Raw genomic sequence first — 20138 nt, forward strand, 5'->3', positions numbered from 1 at the left:
AGATGTCAATGTGAGTGCGAATGGTTTGTCTGCCTGTCTGTGTGTGTCACTCTGTGTTGACCTTAAGATAGACTGGTGACCTGTCCAGGGTGTAGCCCACCTCTCATCCAGTGTCAGCTGGGATAGGCTCCAGCCTGCTGTGACCCTGAACAGGATTAAAAGGTGAAAGATAATGGATGGATGGACAATGTGTCTGTGATAGGCACAGTCCTCAAAACATGGGCAGATTCATTAGTCAAACTTTATTGTTGGGCCCTATTTACTTTGAAGTTCCATCCAAAACAGAGCACATACCATGTATATACATAGCATAATATTATTTGCACAGAGACTCAAAAACCAACCAACAAGCAAAATTGCAGAAAGTTTTATACATTGTAACCTTCACAAAAGCAATGTCTACATTGTATTATTTTATAAATAGTTTTATATGATTAGAGATCTAAGCGCAAACATGTTTCACTTGACAGTTTCCTCAATCTGATAGACACATGTGAGGGTGGCAGTTTACGATTCTGCCCTTTTCCCAAATTCACCAACGTTAAACAATGCTCTGGGGCATTTGACTTTCTTGTTTTTACTGTCTTGCTCACTTGATACATAAATATTTGTATAGATTCAGTGTGTAATGCCAAAGTACATTTGGAATCTTTCAACCTTTTATTCAGTTCTCACAACAAATAATCTGTGCAAATTACTACTGTCTTCAGCTGTGTAGCCCACGGCCTCTTAAACAGCTAAACAGTATTTCATTAGAGTGTGTGAAATACTACCAGGAGGACAGATGTATGATCAATAATTATAACACTGAAAAACTGCTCAAATTTGCTTTATACTGAGTCCCTGCCCCCCAGAAGCTTTCTGCATGTCGCTGGACTTTCGACACAGATCCAATTATTAGAAAAAAAAACTGGGCTCCTTGTCAACTTTTGTTTTTTGCTTTGAAGAAATATTTCAGCTGTTACTAAATCATTGAACATAAGTTCTAAATTTATCCAGTACTGACAGATTAGAAAGACTGGGATATCCCTAATGCCATTGGGACTTAATCAACTCAATAACATTGATTAACGTGCAGACCGAAGTACTAGTAGGGTACTTGCTCGCTGGTCCTGTCGAGCTCGCGCCGCACACAGAGGGCGGGGCCTTGCAGCTCGCACCCAACACAGCCAGGAACGAGGCTGACGCGCGTTCACGTGCAGTGCATAGCGACGCTGCAGCTAAGGCAATACAGGCAGCGGCCACCAGGCCTAGAGCATTCACGGAATCCTCCGTCGTTCATTTTGTTCAGGCGGACCTCCGACCGGCAGGGATTAGAAACGTGTGAGATCTTATGTGTGTGAAGGTGGAAATAATATCGCACGATGGTTCGGGAAACCAGACACCTTTGGGTGGGAAATTTACCCGAACATGTTCGAGAGGAGAAAATTGTGGAACATTTCAAACGGTACGTTACGCAAGAGGAATCCCCTGTTGGTGAAGCAGCGCGGGCTATGTGAAGCTCTGCGTTAGCTGGGTAGCCTGCGATTAATGCTAACACAGCTAACGTTAGCATTTTAAGTTTTACAAGTCAGATTGTTTCTTCTTATGTACCCGTAGTGTATTGAAGCACAGTTATGTTTGTTGAAGTGGAATACTGCAATTCGAAGCACTCAATTGTAAATAAATATTAATTATAATGTTTGGCTAACTTTTGCTAACGCCAAGAAGCAAGTAGCTTGGTTTGCTAGCTACCGAGCTACCACCCAGCCAACCATTTTGTGGGAAGTCGAGACGTTTTCATGATCAGTACAAGTCAAAAGGCAGCTAACGTTAGCTGGACAGCAGGTCAAAAACCATTTGGGAACTTGTGTTACCTTTACAACAGAAAACGTTTGTCATATAATGTTGCTATTTTTCCCTTTTGGTCTGTTGTCAGAAAACGTAAATTGGGAAATGCAACATTTGGGAAAATAGACCGATCATTGCGCTGATAACATTAATGTTAGTAAGCTGCCGAGCTACTTGATAACAGTAGACAAACACTTAAATGCAACATCAGTAATCGTTGTTATTTTGTAAATTGGGAAGTTACAATGTTGATTTTGCTGCCGCTAGTTAGCAGATGGGTAAATGTAAACAGAGCAAAGACCAAACTCTTGTAAAACATGTAACACTATATATGTTGCTTGCCAAGTAACGCATTTCACTGAGTTACACATCTACACCACAACAAACTTTACATTCTTTCAGCGTTAATATTAACAAAGTAAACAAAAACAAAGTAAAATGTAAACAAATGTTACCACATAACTACTCTCTTTGAGACAGTGTCCTGTGTTTAAGGATAATGCTTTTTATAGTTAAAAACCTTTGACATGTGCAAGGTCCCAGAAGGATACCTGATGAGAACCTCTCAACATTCTCAACAATTGTTTTATCACCAAGTGTAAATAACTAGTATAATAACTGAAGGCATTGTTTGAGATTCTTTCTCAAGTTGAGATAGTTAACTCTTTTTTGCTGGACAAAAGGGAAACATACTTTTAATATTGGTGCTTCTGTTACTTCTGTTCAATTTATCATACACAGAAACAGTTGTACTCAGTCTATTCTTAGTTGGTATATATGTAATTTCCTCTGTTTTCACTGTAATTTCCCTTTAGGTATGGGCGTGTGGAGAGTGTTAAAGTTCTCCGAAAGCGGGGGTCAGAGGGTGGTGTTGCAGCCTTTGTGGATTTTGTGGATATCAAAAGTGCACAGAAGGCTCACAATGCTGTCAACAAAATGGGAGACAGGGACCTTCGGACTGACTACAATGAGCCTGGGTCAGTCCCTAGTGCTGTTCGGGGCCTTGAAGACAGCTCTCCCTCGAGCAGTCGAGACGTTACAGGATTCTCTAGGGGAACAGTTGGTCCAGTGTTTGGCCCACCTGTCTCCCTTCACACCAGAGAGGGACGTTATGAACGGAGAATAGATGGGTAAGTGGACACGGCCTCCTCATAAAATCCAGGGAAATCTAGGTATTGGATAGGTGTAAAACCTAAACACATAGTAGGGTTATTCTTGAGGTATAAATGCCTCAAGGTGGTAACACAAAGGTAATCTAGGGATCGTTCCACATTTCATCATAAATTGACTCGCCTTTCCCACGGGATCTAAGTAAATTAACTACACACTATCACTTGGTAAGCTAACTATAATGCAAGGTTTGACATCTGTGTTGGATTCTACATCTGTGAGGAATATCCCAGTGAGTTTTGGATTTATTACATTTTGTGGAAAACTGCCTTGGGAAACCTTTGGATATATTTTTAAACATTTTACTCTTAAACATGGGATCTAATCTTGATTTTTACTGGGAATCAGATGAAACTGGAAGTAAATCCTCCCTATGACGGATCAATTTTTCTTCGAAGAAGCTATTCAGGTAATAAATAATTACTTCCTTTTTTGGTCTGATGGAGTATGTTTTTGTGGATACAGCCTTTTTCTGGATATATGTTTTCAACAAGTGGAATGGAAGACATTGTTAAACATCAGAATACCAATGTAGAGCATATGTCCTTTGCAACCTAAGTCATTTAAAAATGCAGTTACCTATATAACATATTGTCTTAACATACTGTGCCATAAATTTGGAAGTTATACCAAGAAGACTTTGCAAGAACACAGTGGATTGAAACAGCCAATCAGCAAACTTTGTGGAGCTATTCTTGTTTTTGGATTGATGGCCATGAAGACATATGAAGACTGAATAGTTGGGATCTTACCTCCTGGATGTATGCAATACAGTACCCCATGCTGGATGTAATGATGTGGACCGTAGAATGGATAGGTGTAGCTGCCATTGATTTGGATTATTCGAGTATGGATTAGGCTCTGTAAGGCTTCAGCAAGGAGAACAGCACTCACAGTATGTTACAGAGAGCAGAGGACAACTCTTTCAAAGTTTCTTGAAACATTACTGCAAAGAGATGAAGCCTGCCAGTACAAACAGTTGATGGGATCAATAGATTGTGGAATTATGCCAACACTACAAGCCTACAAGAGGATTATATGCTGTGGTCATAATGTCTGTGAGTCTACCTACTTGTGTGATGTTTAACTACTTGACATTAACCAGTGGAATACATTTTAATCCTTTTTTTATTTTAACTTTTGGGACATACTATTCTCTCATACTACAAGACGAGACTGATCCAGTTGGATGTGTTTTACATTTTGGCACCCATTACCATATTATCAACCAGGAATGTTCTAAGTTACCCTGAAGTTCATCATATTTTTTAAAATTCATACTTATTCATTGAGGTTTTATGTTCCTTCCCCCTCCCCCACACGTCCTGAAATCCATAAAGAGGTCAATTTCTGTGGTTGTTTTACTTCTCCCTTTTTCCGCCCTGTGAAGACAATTAAGTAGCCCTGCTTTGGAATATACATCAGCAATCTACTGGCCGGGCACTCCACAGTATTTGAAGATTATGTGCAGTACGATTCAAGAGAACCGTTTTTGCCAAAATAGATCAATTGATGTTTTTTTTTTTTTCTCCCCACCCCTTGGTTTTTCACTCGGGCTCTCACATTCTGACCACCTAGATTTTATTTGGATTAGTTTCGGTAACTTCTTTTTCACAAGGTTGGTATTGCTCTGCCCTCTGCATATTTTCTTTCTCTAACCTACCATAGTGCTTTGTCTATTAGGTTTTGCACTGCTTTTAGGGTAAATATTAGAGAGACAACATATTTAATAAAATTCACCTTTTTTATTTAGTCATTTGATAGACAACCTTTTTATCCAAAGCAACAATAAGTGATGTTCAAAGTTAGCAAAAAAAACCTATGTATTGTATTTCGCTAGTTAGTTTCTTACAAAGTATTGTTTTCACAGTAACTGCACTGTTTTTAACTCTGCATGGTAGTTTACAATATAGTACCATGGAGATAATTGATTGAAATTATCTAGTGTTTTACTTTAGAGAAATGTTTTTTTTTTTTTTTTTAAATCAGTGACATATCATAAACAGTCAACATCTGAAAATGGTTTCCCTGCACATCCCGAGGAGCCAGAAAAGCCAGTTTTTGTTTGTGCAAATTAAATAGAAAGATTTCATGTTTTTCATTGAATTAATAAGAAACTGTAAGTAATTTTTGTCATTCCATAAAACTTAATTTTACTGCTCCACTATCTAAACCTTCTACTGGAGCTGTGCCAGAAAATGTATCTCCATTAATATTTACAGACAGTGACAGTATAATTAACAATTAGGTTTTGGGGTTAATTTGTCTATTTATAAGATATTTGGTATTATTTTTTTTTGTAATCACTGTCACATTCTTGTCTTGTGTTGAAAACCCTTTGGCTCCCAAACAATATATTTAAATTGAAATTTGCAACTAGGTTTAAAAAGTTTCAGACCATTTTGAAGTGAAGGGGCACCATTCTATTGATTGGTGTTTGGTTGTGATGGTAACAAATCAAAAATTACAAAGGTTACAGATTTTTCTAAGTAAAAAAAGAATAAGAACTTGGGAAATACTGGCTCTGCTCTCAATCCTGGTATAAAGTTTCTTAAATTGATTCCCACACTTTTCCCACTGACTGTTTAGACTTTCACTCTTGTGCAACTAGATGCCAAAATTGCTTAAACAAAAAGTAGCTTTACCTTTTTAAAATTTTTGTTTTAAAGTCATAACTATGTTTTCTTTGTCTGCCCTGTTCTTTCTTTACAGCAGTTCAGAAAGCCGTGAACGTGCATATGATCACAGCCCATATGGACACCATGAGCGCAGCAGCACCTTTGACAGACAGCGGCACTATAATGCTGATTATTACCGTGATCGCTCTATGTTTGCTGCTTCTGGCCCAGGGACCAGTACTATTGGGGGAAGTTTCGAGGCCTCAGACCCACATTTTGAATCAAGGATCAGAGACCCCTTCACTCTTTCTAATTCTACGCGACGTGACCTGTACAGAGATGACAGAGGACGACGTGTTGATAGAACTTACCATCACCGTCGGAGCCGATCATCTCATTCCTCACAGTCGAGACACCCTTCCCCACAACGGACCACAGGACAAACACCCAAAACTCCTCATTCACCTAAAAGAGCTCCTCTGTCCCCTGGTAGAGGCCCAAGATCTCATTCTCGCAGCAGATCTTCAAGCTCTGATTCTGTCAGCAGCAGTAGTAGCACAGGCAGTGGCAGGTATGGCATTTATCTGACATTGGAATTAACACTGCCATGGTTAATTATTGCCCAACTAAAACAACTTCTTGCCCAACTTCTGTCTTTTTTCTTTCTAATTAATTTTATTTAATTATTAATTTTAAAGTGATTCAAACAGCAGCTCGAGTGATGGGTCTCGGGCACGTTCTGTTCAGTCATCCGCTGCCCATGCACCTCCTCAGTCCTCAATGGGGCTCGATTCAGATGAGCCACGCAGAAGCTTTGGAATTAAAGTTCAAAACCTACCAGTTCGCTCCACGGGTGAGTTTGTACTTTTCTGTGTCTTTTTTCAGAAAGCCATACTAACAACCAACTTCACTTTTAAATCTCTTGTTCTGAAAGACTTAAAATCGGACGTTAATTCACACTAGATGTAGTCTCTGTTGCGATTCCTACTGTTTATTGGAAGGTTAGTAGCCATTATTTTAGGACGCAGTCTCACTGGTATATAGTGTTCTAAATGTGTAGTCTTTTCTGCCTGTTTACTGTATTAACTATAAGTTAACTTTGTTAAACTTTTAGAAGATTGAGCGTTAGAAAAATAATTCAGTTTTCCTTGACAGACACAAGCTTGAAGGATGGACTTTTCCATGAATTCAAAAAACATGGGAAAGTGACCTCAGTGCAGATTCATGGTGCATCTGAGGACCGATATGGTTTGGTGTTCTTCAGACAGCAAGAGGATCAAGAGAAAGCTCTTAGCGTCTCTAAAGGAAAGCTGTTCTTTGGCATGCTTATTGAAGTCACTGCCTGGAATGGTCCTGGTAAGTTATGTCAAATATACAGGTTAGTTTTTGAGCTGGTGGTGGGGAATATACTGTACACCTGAACTGGAGTAGCTAAGCAACGTTAATGATAAACATGTTCTTTCCTTAGAAACAGAGAGTGAAAATGAGTTTAGGCCCTTGGATGGACGAATAGATGAGTTCCACCCAAAGGCTACAAGGACACTCTTTATAGGAAACCTTGAGAAAACAACCAGTTATCAACAACTCCTAGATATTTTTCAACGTTTTGGAGAGATTGTGGTAAGCTACAATTTTTTTTAAATATGTGGTGTAGAAATAAATTTTGCATTTTTATCTGATCTTCTCTAATTACTTCTTTTCTCCATAAGGACATTGACATAAAGAAAGTAAATGGAGTTCCCCAGTATGCCTTTGTGCAGTATTCTGACATTGCCAGTGTGTGCAAGGCCATAAAGAAGATGGATGGAGAATATCTTGGAAGCAACAGATTAAAGGTAGCGTTTTAGTATACATACAATTATACAATAAAATGTAATATAATAGTAGTATTTCTTTATGCATATGTTAATATGTAATATTTGTGTGTGTGTGTGTGTGTGTGTGTGTATATATATATATATATATATATATATATATATATATATATATATATATATATATATATATATATATATATATATATATATATATATATATATATATATATATATATATATATATATATATATATATATATTGTGTCTGTCATTTTTCGCTTTGAAGCTTGGTTTTGGTAAGAGTATGCCCACAACATGCGTTTGGCTAGATGGTTTGGCAAGCAATATCACAGAACAATACCTCACTCGGCAGTTTTGCCGCTATGGACCTGTAGTAAAGGTAAGGTGTATAAAAATATTTGCCACAGATTTGCATTTTTATATATATATATATATAAATAGTCTAGTACTTGGAAAAATTATTATTCTATTTTATTTTTTTAGGTTGTTTTTGATAGGTTGAAAGGGATGGCCCTCATCTTGTATAACAATACAGATTTTGCTCAGGCAGCTGTAAGGGAGACCAAAGGCTGGAAGATTGGTGGCAATAAGATAAAGGTAAAAACTTCTTATTTAGTTGATTAGTCAGATGTTTGACGCTCTCACAAACAAATGTGGCGAGAGGACACATCTATGGGGGGACCCAGTTAAAGAGTAGTTGTTTATTAATAATATCTTCTTTAAATTTTTAACAGGTGGATTTTGCAAGTCAAGAGAGTCAGATTGCTTTCTACCGATCTATGCAGGCATCTGGACAAGACATTAGAGACTTGTATGAAATTCCCCCTGAGCGCCGGTAAATTTCCATTATTGTAATGAGTCACCTCCAATAATGGTCAGAGTATGTAAATGAGCAATACATTTTTAACTTTAACAAAGAAATTCTAATCAACATGTCTTATATTTGGTAATGTTTGGATTTGTATTGCAAAAAGCATTTATTCATCTGAAAGTAATAGAGCAACTCTGCTTTTGTTTGTCTTTTGTCTCCATTCACTCTACAGGGAGGACCGCAGAGCTCCATACCATGAATTTACAGCAGAAAGGGCGTACTACGAGAATATGCGAACTGCTGGCCTCTATCCAGAGGATGCTCGAAGAGACTATGCTGCTCGCAACAGAGAACGCTTTCCTGAATTGGAACATTATCAGGGTGATCACTTTGATCCACGTTATCATGAAGATCCAAGAGACTACAGGGACTACAGAGATCCCTTTGAGCAAGACATTCGAAAATATACATACATTCAAAGGGAGCGAGAAAGAGAGAGAGAACGATTTGAGGCTGACCGCAGCAGGTGGAGTCCTTCCCATCCACGACGACCTATTACTCCTACAGTATCACCTTCATCATCTGAGCGTGCCCCTAGAGACTCAGAACGACGGGTGTATAGCCAGTCCTCTGAGCGAAGTGGTAGTGTGAGCTCAGTATCACCACCACACTTTGACAAATCGGAAAAGGCCCTGTTGGAGCATCCATCTAAGACTGAGAAAAGTGAGAAAAGCAGTCAGCCAGCAAGTGCGGAGAAAAACAAACGTGCAAAACGAAAAGAGAAAGGTGACAAGGCTGAGAAGATTAAATCAAGGAAAGCAAAGGGGCAATCCCCATCCAACACAATAACTGAAACAGAGCCTGAAACTGGTTTTGATGGAGGGTCTGGAAGAGTTCGGGGGTCAGACCAAGATGCTCATGAAAGGCAAAAATGTAAGGGGGATGGTGATGCTCTTACTGGAAATCAATTGTCAACTGGTCATCCTGACTCTGTGAAAACAGAGAGATCTGAAATAAGTAAAGGTGAAAATTCAGATATGGATGGGAAAAATCGACTAAAAAAACATCTCAAATCTGATACTGGAAATGATGGAAAAGATTTGTCAGTTGATTCAGATCGCCTTGCTGCACGAAAACGGCGCTTTGCTGATTCTGGTGGAAGGACTATTCGTCAAAAGAGAAGTAGGCATGAGGAAGAGGATGGTAATCTATCCTCTGACTTTGGTGCCAGTACCATGCATTTGAAGGAATCAGATCCTGACAAACACAAAGACTTACAGCGGAGAGATTCAAGACTCAAAACTGATAAAAGTGGCACCCATAAGGATGGTCAAGAGGACCTTAGAGCCCAAAGTGAGAAATCTGAGGGATCTTCAGACTCACTGGGGTCAAAGAGACATCCCGGGCACACTTCATCCAGAAGGTTTTCACATGAGGGGGGCACAGACCACAGCATAACAAGAGAACAGGAACATCATACTATTTCCAAATTTGGCAGTAATAATGCTGTCTGTGACAAAATTCCCAAGAATAAAGAAGACCATGTTGACATTGATCTCTCTCAGAGTTGCCGTAAGCAAATGGAGCAGAATAGACGTTTGCAGCAACAGCAGCGGGAGTTGGACAAAGCTGACAAACCAGGAAGTCCTCAAGTAAGTGAAACAGAGGACCTAGAACACCGCAGTCTTGTGCATGAAGTTGGTAAACCACCTGAGGATGTCACAGATAATTTCCCTTCTTACAAACTGAAAAAACTAGACCACTTTGACACTGACTCAGGGATTAAGAAAGAGCGTGTTTACAGGAGTTTTAGACAAAAAAGTGAAGATCCTGACTGGAACAATAGTTCATCTCCAGGACATCAGCCTTTCTCTCAGCATGCAGAAGACGATTTGCTGGATCCTTCTCAGAAAGAGTTCAGTAGAAATGATGAAAAGAGTCATTCAGATTTGGAGCTGTTAGTCAAAAGAACCCATAACTCACAAGTAAACAAACCAAACACTCCTTTACTTAATGCAGAGGAAGAGCAACAAAAGAGCTGGGAGACCAGAGCCAAACAAGATTTGTTACCTGACCTCAACTTTTCTAGAAGTCTAAGTAAAAACATTCACAATCGCAAGCACTTAGAATATGGTATTTGGCATGACTTAGAGCCAGGGGAAGTGCGATCTGACTCGGAAGAGGACAGAGAGCCTAAACCCCACTCTCCAGTGCCATCAACATCGATGTCTTTTTCTGAGAGACCAAGGGTTGACAGGTTTTCAGACCCCAAACAAGCACATCTTGAGAGGAACAAATTTTACTCCTTTGCACTGGACCAGACCATCACACCTGATACAAAGGCTCTGCTTGAGCGTGCTAAATCACTCTCATCTTCCAGAGAAGATAACTGGTCATTTTTAGACTATGATTCTCACTTTGCAAGTTTCCGTAACAGAAAAGATACTGAGAAAGTAGAATCAACACCAAGACCTACCCCTTCCTGGTACATGAAAAAGAAAAAGATTCGAAGTGGATCAGAAGATAAACTTGATGACAGAAAGGAGGAACCTAAACCAGAGGAACAGGAACGCAGGGAGCTCTTTGCCTCCCGCTTCCTTCACAGCCCCGTCTTTGAGCTGGACTCAAGACGACTTCAACACTTAGAACGCAAACATGAAGAACCTGAGCATACACAAAACCAACAATTTGGTCAGCAAGGGACACCAGATGGTGATCTTGACTCAGGACCAGTTGTTCTTTTTCATAATCGCTTTTTGGAACTCAAACGATTACAACAACAGAAAACTAAATCTCCACAGCTGCAAGATGGAAAAGGAGATACAATATTCACAGATGAAAACAAAGTAGAAAAAGCATCTGTTCAAGTGCCACCAGTTTTGCCATCAACTGAAACAACAGGACAAGTCATAGACCCAGAAATTAAACCTATCAGTCCCGCTGAAGAGTTTATTTCTGGACCCCGACTCACACTTGTTTCTGCAACCCAAGCTATTGTCAAGGACTCCCCTCTACCAGAAGAGAAATATGTTGAGTTAAATCCAGCTCCTGACCTCTGCTCTCTTATAACTTTCACAGAGTTGAAGGAAGAGGTAAAAGGTAATGGAGATGGTGTACCCTCACACAGCCTGCAAACAGAGATGCCTGATTCTGAACAAACACCTGCAACACCAACTGACCCAAGTAATTTGGTGGAAAGATCAGACGGGAAATTGGATATTGTTAGAGACGATATAAAGGTTATAAAACAGGCAAGCCACCACGATTCTCATGAATTTGTTAGCAGTTCAGAGCCAGAGCTTGAGGCGGAAACAACACAACCAGAAGTGCCTGAAACCACTAGTTTTATACCACCTAGTGTTGTAGAAGAGGTGGATTTAATCAAGAAAGAAGCCACTTGTAAAACACTAGCAGAATCTGAGGGAGAGAAAAAACTTCAAGGTAATAAAGTGCACATGTCTCTTGATAATGACATAAATGATGAGGCAGCCACACACCAGAAAGAGCATAAAACAAAAGAAATTAAAAATAAGAAGTGTAGACAATCCCCTGCTGAACTTGCTCCTGTTCCTGTTGTGTCTGCCTCCAGCTCTGAGAAACAAGCAACACGCAAAAGTGAGCGAATTGACAGAGAGAAGCTGAAACGTGGATCATCCCCAAGAGCGGAATCAGGCAAACCAACAGGCAAATCTCCTATTCATGGATCAGATCCCGATATGTTAGAGCAAAGCATACCAATAGGCAGAGCTAGACGAAGAAATGTTAAATCTGTGTATGCCACCCCTGTTGAAGATGATACACCAGTTCGTTCTTGTAAAGAAATTGCAGAGTCACCACGCTCTGGTCGAAAACGGGGTACAGACAAAGATGCAGTGCAACAACATAATGTAGAACAGGATTTACCTGCTCCAGTCCCCGTAACTAAACGGGGGCGTCCTCCCAAGAATCGCAGACAAGGTGACGATAGTTCGACTATTAAAGTGGAAAAATCTAAAATAGACACTGATTCAAATGAGTCAGAAAGCGGTGAACGATTTCCCAGACCGTATAAAGGCAAACCATCCTCTAATGCTACAAAGAGTTCATTAAATCAGATGTCCACATCCCTAGGATCTGGATCAACAAAAAAGGGGGACAGAACTGAGATAAGTGAGGATGATGATCAGCAAATGGATTTCACTGATGAAGATAACCTGGCTTCACAAGAGTCATCAGGATTATGTATAGAAGACTTAACAAAAGTTGACCATAAAAAAGAGGAGAAAGAAGTACAAAGCAGAGAACTATGCAAAGATAAAGATGTTATTGATGAAAAGGTGTGTGAAGGTAAATCAAATGGGAAAGATACAGATTCTACAGTTTTAGAAGAGAAACCCATTTCAGACAAAGACAGAATTGTTAGGGGGAAAGCCAAGCTGATAAGAACTCCAAAGTCTCCTGTCCTTAAAAACCTCAAAATACGACTAAATGTAACAGAGGTCAAAGATCTTCTTCAGTTAGGGGAGGATGAGCTTGGGAGTCAAGAAGATTCTTCCAAAAAGTTTAGACCTGCTGAACACTGTGGCCATGTTTTAAAGTGTACAAATGCTAACAAAGGAGATTCTAACAGTGAAGAAACAGAAAATGCTGCTTTGGAAAAAAAGGATCACATGGAAACATCAAAAAGTCTTATTTTGCAGGAACGGGAATTGGAGCAGGCTGTGGAGAACATTGCCAAGTTTACAGATCCAGCTTTTCCAACAGAATCACCAACACCACCTGTCCCCCATACAGAAGTAAAAAGTGACCTAGAGGAAGAAAAACCTTCTAATCCTGCTAGTGAGACAGAGCTCATGGCTGCTATTGACTCAATAACTGCTATAGATGTAACTGTACCTTTAACCCAAGCACCTTCACTAAGTGCAGATCTAGGTTCAGGATCTGACACGCAAGATGTGATTCAACCTTCCAAGGAAGATGAAATAGAAAAAAATACATCACCTCTACAGGAGGTACCTGTCTTTCCAACTACACCCAAAAAGGGCACCAAAGGAAGACCTAAAACTCCTAAACGTTCTAAAGGCCAAAAGCTTGTAAGAAAGGATTTAAAGGAAGAACATTTGAGAAATGAGGAATTGACAACTCCTTTAGGAGAAAGCACAGTGTCTGGTTTAAAGGTTGTTTCTGAGACTCCATCTGCAGCAACTACAGCTGTTATTACCCCTACTACTTGGAAGACAGAACCTGAGCCTTTACTTGTCAAGGCTGCTGATATAAATCCAGCGGAGTCTTCTGAACAGATTCAAACTCTTAAATCTGTTTACCCGCAGTCAAAGAGTCCAATATGCCCAAAGCCACAACAGCTGTCATCTGAGTGCATCTCTCCTTCCCCATCTCCACTAGCCAATAGGCCAAATATCAGACCCATTCAAACAAGCAGAGTTCCTGTTTCTCCACCAGATTGGCACCACCAGTCCAAAGATACAAGTGTCTCTTCTTCACCTGCTATGCTTTTAGCTTCTAAGGAAAACCAACAGTTGCCCTCAGACTCTGAAAATGTGGAAAGTGATCATGGCACAAGTGACTTGAGACAGATTCTTATGAAACACAAAAATCTTTTAGTGCCATGCAGTAGCTCCAATCCTAGTAATCTATCCACCCTCCGAGATCAGAATCCATCAGAAAGTAATATTTCATCAGCTGTTTTGTCAAATAAATCTGCACTAACTGATAGAGTGAGTGCTCCTTCTGCCCTACCTATTGTTCGACCCCCAGTCTCACTAGCATCTCCTGAGACAAAGTCTGTGATCTCTGTTATTGCATCCACTGCAACCTCTGTTATCAGTCGTGTTTGCAACCCTCCTGAGCCTGAGAACAAAGTCAGCATGAATATAGGGAATCCTGGTGGGGACATGGCTCTAACCAAACAGACCTATAGGCCCAGCAAAGACGATACTGGATCATATCATGGATCATCTGTTGATGAGGGAGGCAGTGCTGCACGTTTTATTGTTGAGAGCCCCAGTCTTGGTATGGGACCTTGTCCAGGTCTGAGGGTAAATACATCTGAAGGAGTAGTAGTATTGAGCCATTCAGGCCAGAAGACAGAGGGTCCTCTCCGGATTAGTGCAAAAATTAGTCAGATCCCACAAGCAACAGTAGGTGACATGGAATCTCAGCAGTTGGTATCCATGCCCTCAATAAAACAGGATATGTATGGTCATTCTCAGTCAGGACCACAAAAAGGGCCTTCATCGCAGACTGATCATGGCCATCCTGGAAAGACACAGTCTACATCATCTTCTATTAAGCAAGAAAGCTCTGTGGTGGAAAAGATGGAATCTGCTTACCAGTCTGGACCTCAAGGTGTAGTAAAGCGTCTCACATCAGGTAACCAGCAAGTAATAGGTTACCCTCAAGACTACATGTCATTAAAACATCAAAAGAAAATGGATAGTGCTGACACTCATAATACAGATGGAGGTAAACCACCTTGGACCTCTGCTATAAGTCCTGCAATAAGCCCTCATTTGCCTTCTCCACCAGGTTTTGTTACAGCAGCTAGTGAAAGAGCTACTTCACATCTCAGTGGGGTCAAACAGGAACCACGGTCCCCACGCAAGCCAGGTCATCCACACACTCCGTTTACTAAAGTGTCCTCACCAATAGGCTCTTCATCACCGAAGGGCATTCCAGTAATGTTATCCACTGGCCTTCCTGCCATGCCACAGTTTATTGCTAGTGTACATCACCCTGAGCAGTCTGTTATCATGCCACCTCACAGTGTTCCTGGAGGTTTGGGACAGATGTCTCCTCATTGTGTAACCCAGTCAATTCCAGTAGGACATCTTGTTCAAGGAGATGTTCGGGTAAATACTCCACCTCTGTCTGTGATGAGCTATGGAATGCATAGTGACCCGCTTCCCTCTCCCTGGTCTGGCCCCATGCAGCCTAGGCCAACCTCACCGCAGGCTGTTGGCAGAGACAAGGTTCTCAAGGTAAATCCTGGCTCTTTGAGAAGTCATGAGGGAGAACAGGAAGAGACTAGACACTTCCACATGGCAGGAAGACCATCAGCTACACAGCTAAAGCCAGAGACTTTGCAGTCAGATCCTCGTGGGACTTTGCGTAGTAATGTGCAGTTGGAAACGTATATGACTCAGAGAGATATGCGTGTGCTCATGCACCAACAAGGTTCAACCACAGACCCTTATTCAGGACATGCTCAAGAGACTCTTCCCCCCTCTTCAACGTCTTCAAGTATACCTTTATCCTCATCTCCAAGAGCACATGTTTTGTCTAAAAGTGTATCTGAGAAGGATATAACAAAGCAATTGGAGGCGAAGCGGTCCCACTCCCCGCTTCCTAAAGATGGAATGATGGGCATTCGACAGTCTGGGCCAGCAATGTCATCTCCCCAGAGAGTTCAACTAATGCCACCAGGACCTAGTGGCTCATTTCCAGAGTACTCAGGGGTGTACTCAAATCCAAGAGGCATCCATTCTCAAATACCAGAGACATCTCCTGTTGGACTTAGCCAGCCACCACTGAACATCACACAGACTGTGGTAAGTTTACTGCATTTAACATGTCAATGTATTATTACACATCTCAAGGTACTGCAACAATCATGTAAAACAGTGGGAAACAAAAAATAATACATAACATGAGCAGTGCTGATGAAAAGCAGGTATAAAGGTATAATGCATAGCCCATAAAAACTACAAATCACTCATGTAAGGTCAAGGCATAAAGATGAGTTTTAAATTAGATTTATAAGCCATCTCTGTCTTATTTTAAATATAGAAGCAGGACATTTTGTAGCATTCAATTTTTTAGAGTCATATTTGGAATGGTCATTGCCCTTTCCAAAAAAATACTACTGAATATCATCAACATTACACTGAAAATCAACTCGATGACTGTAGATAATTTTATTTTGCATCTTTTTTTTGCATTTGGCATCAATAACACTCCACTTTACTACATGAAGTGTGTTTTGAGCATGCTTCGTCATTGAACCAGGGTGCAAAGCTGTTATTGTCTGGTTTTAAGAGTGAGAGGTACAACATCCCTGTTTTAATAGCTAATTTAAGATTGTTTTTTTCCAAATTGCGTTGGTAATATGTTCGCCACCTGATTTAGATTAACATGGGTAAACCTCATTCAAGATTCCTCAGTATAATTGCAAATATTTGAACAGTACTACAGCCAGTACGGCAGCCTCAGTAATATTGAGGTTAAAAAAAAAAATCAACAAAATTTGATTATAATCCTCCATGAAGGTAGACATTCTTGCAAAGCTGTTGCAATAAACACCATTTGTTTTATCTCAGTATACTTAAATGTGCCAACTTTCAGTGGTGTGTGTATATGCAAGTGTATGTTGACATCATATTACAGAAATTGCTCATGAGACAATGCTTCCCCCCTCCCCCCTTTTTTTTAAATCCTAAGGGTACAGACCATCAACCAAAACCAGATGGCAAGATAACACAGACTGTTAATATGATGCAGTTGCTCACAGTAAGAAAAATCTAATCACAGTTTAAATTGTGTTGAGGGCTGTTAAGCCAAACAGAAATGGAGTTGTTTAAAAAACTTGTCTTTATTTTATTTCATATTTAAACAGAAATACCCTATTGTGTGGCAAGGTCTGCTTGCACTAAAGAATGACACAGCTGCAGTGCAGTTGCATTTTGTCTGTGGCAACAAAGCGTTGGCTCATCGATCACTGCCCCTACAAGAAGGAGGTGCATTGCTCAGGATTGTCCAGAGAATGAGACTAGAAGCTTCCCAACTGGAGAGTGTTGCCAGAAGAATGACGGTATTTTATGTGCCTCACTCCCTCTGAATAATTTTATTTTATCACATTAAGTCTGCTAACACTATTTAATTTTTTTTTTTTCCGCTGCAGGGGGACAGTGACTACTGTCTTCTCCTTGCTCTGCCATGTGGACGCGATCAAGACGATGTCCTAAACCAGACTCAAGCTCTAAAGGCCGCTTTCATCAACTACTTGCAGACAAAGCTGGCTGCTGGTATCATCAATATTCCAAACCCAGGTTCTAATCAGGTGAGACAGAATAATTAAATCATTGTGTTATAAGTTATTTAATAAAATATGGGAAATACATGAGTTTATAAAAATGGAATCTTACAGAAATTTTGTAATTAGAAATATCTCAATTGTACTTGTGTAGGCAAAGTGCTCTGGTTGTAATTGGCCCTTTTGGTGTTTGGTTGGCAAGCCTCTTATAATGCAATTAAAACAAAAGGATTTAATAATTTAGAAGAGAAAAGGATTTCGTGTCATTAAGCTTTTTGTAGTAATTTAAATTTTTTATAAATATGATTTTCCCCACAATTCCACTGGTTGCATCGCAGGTGACTTGCCATTCTAGTCAATGCTTGTGATTCCACTAGGTGTGTCGCAGCAGGTCTAAGAAGGGTCCCAGCAGCAGCTCTCTGCTAAAAATACGTGCCAAGTATAATTATTAAAGGGATGGCTTCTAGAAAGCGTATTAAAACCGTTAATCCTACCCATCAGGTTGCTCTTTTCACCTTTTCTCCTGCTAATAAGTGCTCTAAAAAAATAATTATGAGAATGACTTAATAAATTTTTTGATAACTTAAAGCCACAAATCGGATCCATGTCTTTCAAAAGTGATGGCTTGGTCTGTACGCGAGTGCACAAAGAAGAAAATGGTAATAAAGACAATTAAAACAGCCAAACAACAAACTAGAGACTAATCAGTCACTGTGGGAGCTCTTTAAAAAAACAAAACAAGGACAAATAGAGAAACAACCCCACAACAAGCTTCTCCACTTCTGAAACGCTTCCATTGGGACATGGTGCCGTGCAGAGAACGGAACAAAATGCGTTACACAGGCAGTGTTAATGATTTGTGCCTTGTAAAATTGTCGGCAGTATACAAACATTTGACAATTTAGATATTAATCTGTTGAGCAAGTATTTTGGTTTCAAGTTAGGTATTCAGATATTTTTGTCGTCTGTGTGTGTGTGTGTGTGTGTGTGTGTGTGTGTGTGTAAACAATATACAATATAACACTATAAAAATACAAAAAACAGATTTGACATTTTTATTTACATTTGATGTAATAATGTACAAACAATGCAGAACCACTGGAGTCTAACTGAAGTTTTTTGATTTGTTTTTCCAGCCTGCCTATGTGCTGCAGATTTTTCCACCATGTGAATTTTCAGAGAGCCACTTATCTCAGCTCGCTCCCGACCTTCTCAACAGGATCTCCAGCATATCACCACACCTTATGATTGTTATCACCTCTGTGTAACCTTCACTGCTGGGAACTGTCCCATCAATGGATGTTCTAACCGAAGAGCCTCAGGAAACACGAGGAGTCAATTTTTTTATTTTTTTTTCCCTGAACCAAATGGGAATGTATATACCTTATCAACAATATTTTTCTTTTCCCCATTCATTCTTTTGTCACTCCTGTCTGGTATTTTTGTCCTTCTCAAAAGAACTCAGGGATGGACCAAACCAGAATCAGTCTTATTTGACCATTTCTCTGCTGTATTTCTATTTATTGAAGTTGTGTTTTAATTGTCTGGGATACTCTAAAGAAAAAAATCGGGATATTTGATGAACAAGAATGAGTGGCTATATTGGTGGCCTTTTTCTTTCATCAATCTTTTTTGATTGTCATGTGTTTTTTCTTGAGAGGATCGTAGAAGGTGTTCTACCACAATGGCTAAAAAGACATTTTAACATGTAATTTGAACTAATATGTACAGACGTCTTTGCCCAGGCCTTCTCTAGAGCAGGAACAATTAACTTGTAAAACTATGAAGACCCTGTAGAGGATCATGTTTGTTTTAACAGTTATTTTATTCCACCAGCTCTGCGTATTTTCTCACACTACTGAAGCAGTACACCTCTGGCACCTGCCTTTACATTGAACAAGCTACAGTATGATTTGGGAGTTTTTGAATACAGGACATTGTAAATATTTTAAATATTTAAACTTGGACTTTGGAAATTGGAAACCTGACAGAAAATTCAACTCTGGGGCAATACCAGAAAGCAGTGAAAATTTAGACGGCTATCCTTGACTCGTGGTGTAAATACTTGTAACACAAGAAGGTTGGCAAACTCTTCTTTGGAGTCTGCTGATGGCACTTCATATTTTGTAACTCAAATAAAACAAACTCCAGAAAACATTAATATTAAAGATATAATTATTTTTTTATCTCGAGTAAGAGTTTGGCTAGCTAAAATTTAATCCTGGAGACATGGTATTTATTAACCCTGGGGTATACGAAAACCACTTTTTAAGTATAAGGACTAAACCAACTGAAGTTTTACCTTGGTGTACCCAATGAACTGAAAGCTCCGTATATATTTCATACCATACAAAAAAGGTTTAAGTAAACACAGAAGGGTATTCACTGGCTGATGATGAATTCCTTTTTTCCCCTCGCGTTAAAATGGAATATGGTACAGCAGCTTGTATTCATGAATATTAAGCCTGGTAACAATTTAAGATAATTTGTGTGGGAATGTGCACAATTTAAAACCATTTCCTATAATTTGGTGTTCTACTTATAAAAGCTCGATTATATGCTATAAATGTAAAATTTTTAACAAACAACTTAATTTGAAAAACCTTAGAACCTTTTCCGTGTGGTGATGGACCTTTTCAACAGCAGAAATTTTACATTAGAAAAGTGGGTAGTGATGACGAACCTTTTTACACACTTTCTGCTGAATGTTAAAATGGCTTATCACACCTTCATAAATCAAGAACAATTCATTAAGCCCTTAGCCAGGAACTAATGACAGGCTTCATACATTCTTTTTTTGGAGTTTTTCAAGGCAAGGTATTGTATGGCTGGATACATCTCCC

At 39.6% G+C, this 20138-nt stretch overlaps 1 protein-coding gene across 8 annotated transcripts; it reads left to right on the forward strand.

Moving 5' to 3' along the window:
• The first annotated feature begins 1209 nt into the window (after positions 1-1209).
• On the forward strand, positions 1210-19456 carry si:ch1073-335m2.2 (msx2-interacting protein). Of its 8 annotated transcripts, none has more exons than XM_067504453.1 (15): positions 1210-1447; positions 2646-2960; positions 5713-6189; positions 6317-6471; positions 6774-6974; positions 7087-7238; positions 7328-7453; positions 7722-7835; positions 7940-8053; positions 8191-8291; positions 8500-15814; positions 16704-16772; positions 16879-17073; positions 17164-17322; positions 18432-19456. In XM_067504453.1, the coding sequence occupies exons 1-15, from the start codon at positions 1365-1367 to the stop codon at positions 18561-18563; spliced, it is 9708 nt and encodes a 3235-aa protein (XP_067360554.1). In that variant the 5' UTR covers positions 1210-1364; the 3' UTR covers positions 18564-19456. The 8 variants fall into 8 exon arrangements, with proteins under 8 accessions (XP_067360554.1, XP_067360555.1, XP_067360558.1 ...); XM_067504454.1 differs by having other exon boundaries at positions 5716-6189; XM_067504457.1 differs by lacking the exon at positions 1210-1447 and adding an exon at positions 4579-4618 and having other exon boundaries at positions 2942-2960.
• The last annotated feature ends 682 nt before the right edge of the window (positions 19457-20138 follow it).

This window comes from Channa argus, chromosome 5, assembly GCF_033026475.1.
Source record: "Channa argus isolate prfri chromosome 5, Channa argus male v1.0, whole genome shotgun sequence".
NCBI lineage: Eukaryota > Metazoa > Chordata > Actinopteri > Anabantiformes > Channidae > Channa > Channa argus.

Bases quoted from the DNA above. Each gene is read 5' to 3' on its own strand.
- si:ch1073-335m2.2 (XM_067504453.1), top strand. From the start codon at position 1,365: ATGGTTCGGGAAACCAGACACCTTTGGGTGGGAAATTTACCCGAACAT. The intron at 2,961-5,712 runs GTAAGTGGACAC...CTTTCTTTACAG, and splicing joins TATGAACGGAGAATAGATGG to CAGTTCAGAAAGCCGTGAAC. The intron at 7,454-7,721 runs GTAGCGTTTTAG...TTCGCTTTGAAG, and splicing joins TTGGAAGCAACAGATTAAAG to CTTGGTTTTGGTAAGAGTAT.